The 6,095-nt window shown below is 36.5% G+C and overlaps 2 protein-coding genes across 2 annotated transcripts; one reads left to right on the plus strand and one right to left on the minus strand.

Annotated features, from left to right (window-relative positions):
* The first annotated feature begins 2,674 nt into the window (after positions 1-2,674).
* LOC106354981 (putative F-box protein At1g46984) lies at positions 2,675-3,310 on the plus strand. Its single transcript, XM_048757455.1, has one exon. It carries the CDS (start codon positions 2,675-2,677, stop codon positions 3,308-3,310), a length of 636 nt encoding a protein of 211 aa, XP_048613412.1.
* Positions 3,311-3,732: 422 nt separating this feature from the next.
* LOC111198376 (transmembrane emp24 domain-containing protein p24beta3) lies at positions 3,733-5,410 on the minus strand. Its single transcript, XM_048756945.1, has 4 exons — positions 4,985-5,410; positions 4,494-4,680; positions 4,281-4,388; positions 3,733-4,050 (listed from the first exon to the last, which is right to left on the minus strand). The coding sequence occupies exons 1-4, from the start codon at positions 5,207-5,209 to the stop codon at positions 3,917-3,919; spliced, it is 654 nt and encodes a 217-aa protein (XP_048612902.1). The 5' UTR covers positions 5,210-5,410; the 3' UTR covers positions 3,733-3,916.
* Between the last annotated feature and the right edge of the window lie 685 nt (positions 5,411-6,095).

Below are 6,095 nucleotides of genomic sequence, written 5' to 3' on the forward strand. Positions count from 1 at the left end.
AGGGTTCCTGTGATATGTAACCCTTCCACGGGTCAACACCTAACTTTACCCAAAGTTAAAGCGAAGAATTCTTATTTGAGAACCTTTTTTGGGTATGATTAGGGGTGTCAATTGGTTGGGCCACCCATGGGCTAACCCATTCCAAACAAACATGGGTGGGTGATGGTCATACCCAAATAATTAATGGTCCAATTGGGTTAAAGACCCACTTTGCCCATGGGTTAACTGGTCCAAACCAAATGGGTGTTGGGCTGGCCCAAAAACTTAATTTCTAGGGTTTAGAGAATTTGGGAAAAAATCAATCAGAAATAATTTTTTCCGATTCTTTTCTTCTCTCTCGCGATTCTTTCTGCAACCAACGATTTTCTCCTCCCAGATTTTTCTTCGTCTACTGTTCTTGTGTTCATCAATCCATACGATTCTCTCTTCCCTCCCATCGATTCCCTTCTTCATTTCTCTACAATTTCAGGTATGATTCGATTTTAGCTCTGATCTCGCGATTTCTCTACTTTCTGTGTTGTGGGTGTTGTGGGTTTTGTGGGTTTTGTGGATGATAATCTCGTTTCCATTGTTTCCATTGTTTACTCTAGTTCTGATGATGATGATGAATCATTTAGAATATTGTTTTGTTTTGGGTTCAGAAACGATGCACACTTGAGATTTGGTTTTGGGTTGACGTGTATTGTATTTCTCTTTAAATGCAGGTTTCGTTTCTGCTCGGAGTCATCCCTGTCTTCATAGCATGGATATACTCAGAGTTTCTGGAGTACAAGAGGTCTTCGTTGCACTCTAAAGTGTATGTATTTGGGGAATATTCTTTGAATTGTGTACTTATTTATACAGCTCTCTTGTTATGTGTGTAACTTGACAGTTATTCTTTACCTGTTACTTGCAGTCATTCAGATAATAATTTGGTTATGGCCTTTTAACTTTGCTTTGTGATTCTTTGATGGTTGTTTGTGTAGGTTATTGAGTTAGACTGTAGCAAAGCAATACTCTGCTCGGCAAAGGATACCTCCACCTCCTGAAACTGCAGAAAAACCCTTCAGAGCCTTAATCTTTGACAGGTATCTACTAGCTTTAGGAACAAAACTCAGAGAAGAATCAAGCTTTGGTGATCTTTGTCATGTTCTCTGGTAGATTTAATATGTATTTGCTTGTGTGTGGGATATTTTGGGAAATGAATCAGGAGGTGGAATGGGAAATAATTTGAGAATTTTGATAAAAATTTTGATAAAAAATTTCAAAAGCCTGTGCGGGTAACATTTTGATAAAAATGAGGACCATTGCTTGCTCTCCACTTCAGACTTTGTATTCCAAATCTATAAAGTATGTATAGGTGTGGGAAATCACCTTGTAACCAGTCGTTTTGATTACCATATATAGGCCACTATTTGTTATTCATTTTAAGTGATTATGTTTTCTAATTCCAAAAAACTTACTATCAGATCAGAGATGGTCCTGAGCATAATCAAAGTGAAACATTGGCATAAAACCCTCAAATTTTTAAAAAAAAATTATGGAAAAAAATTCTTTCTCTGAGTTGTGTCTTACTCTTAAATACTGCATTAATCAAAAGCTTTTATATGTTTAGCCTCTTTGCTGCATCACGTTTTTGCTTTTTTTTATATATAAAAAAAGTGGATAACTATATTTCTCTTAACGTGTAGGTTTTGTGTGTCTGTGACTTAGAAACACAATATATAAGTCTTTTAGTTTACTTGTACTCAGAAAATGGAAGCTATAGACTTGAACGATGATGGTCAGAATGATGTGATGGATGAAGATATAGAGGATCATGAAGTTTTAGAGGATTCAGAGGCTAACGGAGGCACACAACCGAGACAAGTTTAGTCCCGCCATAAAGTCTCAAGGTGCTGGAGAAAGTTTACTATACTTGGAGGAAGGCTGTCTGATGGTACAACTAAGATCAGATGCAACCTTTGTAGAAGGTTTTACTTCTTGAATCTTCGCAGGAATGGAACCTCAACTCTGACTCGTCATATGAAGGTATGTCCAAAAGCTGTTGGAACACCTAGAAGTAGTCCTAAGAATGTGGATATGATGGTGTTTCGTGAGATGATAGCTATGGCCATTATTGAGCATGATCTTCCTTACAAGTTTGTAGAGTATAAGAGGATTAGAATGGCTTTTACTTATGCTTGAAATGTTAATGCTTGTGTTGATGTCTCTGCCCTTACATACAAGTTATGAGAATCATTGAATAACTCCAAGTTGCTATCTTTTTTCCTTCTTGCAGGCTGAAGACAAGTAAAGAAGCTGGAAGCTGGAGTAAAGTGAATCATGATATCAGAGTTATAACTCTTTTTTTACATTAAACAGAGAGTTATGAAAAACTGAAGTCTATTGAATTTAATTTACATCACATTTGTATTCAGAAATTTTCAATGACATTAAAATTGAGTTTAGATTGAGTTTATACAAATTTTCTATAATTTTTATTTTCTATAAGTATATAAATTTGTAAATTGAGTTTACAATAATTGATTATGAACAAAATTGAGCTAATTGTTAAAAAGAATAATAATGGGTGGTCTTGGGTTATTTCCAATGGGTATGGACTAACTTGGGTTTGGGTGTTTTTGGATATGGGTATTAAATGGGTGTGGGTGTTTTTGGGTATGAGTGTTAAATGGCCCAACTGTACACACCCATGTGGGTGTGGGCCGCCCAACTTGACATCCCTAGGTATGATCCCATCAATAAACAGTTCAAGGTTCTGTGCATGACCGTGACAAACTACAGAAAACAAGTTAACTCCAAGGAGCATCAAGTTGTGACGAAAGGGAAGGGAAGACTATCCTTGAGAAAGATCATATGTTTGTTGTTTCCGCATTATCATGAACGTGAGAGAGATGGGATATGCATCAACGGGATTTTGTATTACATAGCTCGGTCGGACAAGACTTGTTTGATAGCATCCTTTGATGTTGGGTCTGAAGAATTTAGACTAATAAATATGCCGGAGGGCTTTAACTTGACTTACATTTCGGCTTTGGTGAATTTCAAGGGAAAGCTATGTGATGTGGTGTATAGTGGTAGTCATGGTGAGTTATGGGTTCTAGACGATATCCAAAAAGAGAAATGGTCCAAGAATAGCTTTGATTCCCCAAATACAGATTTTGAGGAAGTAAAGTCAACATGGGCTACTGATACAGGTGAAGTCGTTGGAAAAATCCATTCCATGTTTTCTTTTACAACCTGGATAGCAAGTGTGTCAGAAGAGTTGAAATTAAAGGAATTGATGATAAGGTATTGCTGGGTAAAGATCGTGTTATACAACATTTAAGTGTTACAAGCAATGTTGAAAATGTTATGATTCTGTAATAACTTTGGGTCTAATCCCGGGTTTGGTTCTAAGTGTTTCCTTTGATCATTTCTGATTTGTATAATAGTTCTGTGAATGTTTCTCCGTCATGGTTATTGCTTATGGATATTGTCTTGAATTTATTTGAATTTCTTTTTCTAATTTGACCCTCTTTCAATCTTACTCGACTCATGTTTCCTTTTTATAAAAAAATTATGCACACTTATGCATCACTACTAATCACACTACATAGAAAAAGATGATAATTTTTTCATAGGAAATTTCACAATAGTAATTTTACTGCTATTTCTTTGGTTTAATTTGCTTGCTAAAGCGTGTTATGGCGAGCGTAAATGCTTTAAACAAGCCAACGATGATCATAGCAGAGAGAAGAAGCAAGAATATAGTAAGCTTAACAAGTTTCTTCATGTTAAAACATAAGTAAACTTGAGCCAATAAAGATTGTAGACACTGGAAACAAAATAAAGGTCTTTTAGCTATTAGGGTCTTAATTAACTAACACTTGTTTATGATTGTGTTTACCGATTCGAAGACAATAAAAAAGGAGAGAAAACCTTGAAATTATGTTCAAACCCTGTTGTATGCAACCGACTTGCTGAAGAGCTTGCGGATGTAGAGAACCTGAAGACCACTTGCTGCTGCTAGGAATATGTACTCTCCTACTGTGTAGAATATCACTCGCTTTCTCGTGCTCTCATTGGCTGCACAAAAAAAACAAAAAAAAAAAAAAAAATCCATCACGAAAAGTAATGTCAGATCGTAAAGGTGATTCTTTTAGGGCCAAACAAAGGGCTCTAAGGGTTGTTGTATCTTTTGGGGACAAAAACGTAGTCTCTAAAGTTATGCTGCATCTGAGAAAGTTCTTCATATCACGGGAAGAAAAATATACAAAACACCAAAACGTAAAAGATGAATGGAGAGGAAAACTCACTATGACGGTGACGGGTATCACGTGCTTTCAAATACTTTTGCTCAGAAACAACAGACTCCAAAGCCTCTCTCAGCTCAGCTATTTTAACATTCACCGGGTCCAAATGTTCTGAGAAGCATACAAGCAAACAGGAGAGAAACACAGCATCAACAACAAGAAACACACAAAATTGTCACAACTCAATGCTCAATATTCGGATGAATGGAAACAAACCGTCTTTAGCTAAGTCATGCTCGTTGGGGATATGACCAACGTGAATGTAGAAGGAGACAGTTTCAGGAGTAGAGTAAGGGTTATGGAAACAAAACTTGTACATTCCACTTCTTGGTGCCTTGAACTCAAACTTATCTCCTGATGTTCCCTTCAACGTATGTACTATGTTCCCAGCAGGTGACGTCACCTATACCAACAATCCAAACCATTAAACACACATTAGCCGAACAAAATCACATATCCAAGTCAAATCAATTATCCATAAATTCTACAAATTCCAATACAAACTCTACAAATTTCGATATAAATTATACAATTTTGATTCCGATCGAACATTATCTCCGAGTTCAGATCCGGAATCAGACAGAATAAACCATAAATGGATCCGAAATTCAGACACGATCAGTCTGAAAATTTCATGGTAATAACTAATAACATATCAACCAAACATTCACAACATCTAAACCGGGATAATCGAAAAGATCTCTCACCGTGAAATCCAAACCGGGATGATCAGATCCCCAGAAGATATCATGGTCGACGACAACGAAGTTTCCGGAGACGTTATCTCCTTCGTAAAGGACATACTCTTGTACGCATTCATCGTCGCTAACAGTAACTGAGAGCGATGAGATTCGCTCGATCGAGCTAAACAGTATCAGACCGACGAGTACAAAGACATGGATCTTCGAGCTCCTCGCTTGTCTTCTCTCCATCTAGATCTTTACTCTCTCCTTCCGATCAAAATGCGTAGGGCGTGGAAGATGACGAGAGGATTTAGATTGCGTTTAGTTGAGTAAACCAGAAACCAAAACCGGTTTATGAGGAAACGGTGAGGTTTGGGAGCGGTCAACTGATTTGCCTCTGGTCTTTAAACATTAGACTTTATGATAGGGCTTACCCGATATCTGAATCCTTACCCGAACAACCAGAACCAAAAACTAAACCAAAATAGCAAGAACTATTTTTGTTGGAATCAAAATTTACCAGGAACAATAACTGAAAAAATTCCTCAAAATGTAAAATGCAAATTATTAAATTGGAGGGATAATTGTTAGCATATAAATCTCCTTTAAGAAAATTAAAATACAAAAGAGAAGTAAGCGATAAAAGATAAATGAAGCAGTAAAAAATCAAACTACGGCGAAACAAAGTAATCAGAGCCAAAATCGAAGGGTCCGATTGGTAATGGCTGTAGCTTTAAAATTTTTGTTGTAGAAAAAAATCGGTGTAGCTTTAAATTTTATTGGTATAGAATTTTATGGAAAACACTAAAAATTACTTTGGATATTTGGCTATGCAGAGCACTTGTACAGCTGTACGTTATTTCAAGAGCTGTGGTTTCAAAAAAAAATTTAAAGCTTGATTGCTCTGAATTTGGTGCTTTAGAAATAAATAGGGCTGAATACAGCACCTACAACAACTACCGATCACCCCCGGAATCTACTCTTGGGTGAACACACAACTCATTCAAACGAGCAATTTCATTAATGCATTGGCTGGAATGATTGGATTAACAAGAATAATGCCATCAATCATATACTCAAATGCCAAATGGACCAAATGAGAAATATTAAACATATAAAACTTATGATATACGCT

The sequence above is a fragment of the Brassica napus genome, chromosome C5, assembly GCF_020379485.1.
Source record: "Brassica napus cultivar Da-Ae chromosome C5, Da-Ae, whole genome shotgun sequence".
NCBI classification, from domain to species: domain Eukaryota; kingdom Viridiplantae; phylum Streptophyta; class Magnoliopsida; order Brassicales; family Brassicaceae; genus Brassica; species Brassica napus.

What these genes read in the sequence shown, in the direction of transcription:
- LOC111198376 (XM_048756945.1), bottom strand. Translation starts at nt 5,209, where the DNA reads ATGGAGAGAAGACAAGCGAGGAGCTCGAAGATCCATGTCTTTGTACTC. An exon ending in ATCCCGGTTTGGATTTCACG is followed by an intron (nt 4,681 to 4,984) that starts GTGAGAGATCTT and finishes TTGTTGGTATAG; the next exon opens with GTGACGTCACCTGCTGGGAA. An exon ending in TGATACCCGTCACCGTCATA is followed by an intron (nt 4,051 to 4,280) that starts GTGAGTTTTCCT and finishes TTTTTTGTGCAG; the next exon opens with CCAATGAGAGCACGAGAAAG.
- LOC106354981 (XM_048757455.1), top strand. Translation starts at nt 2,675, where the DNA reads ATGTGGGTGTGGGCCGCCCAACTTGACATCCCTAGGTATGATCCCATC.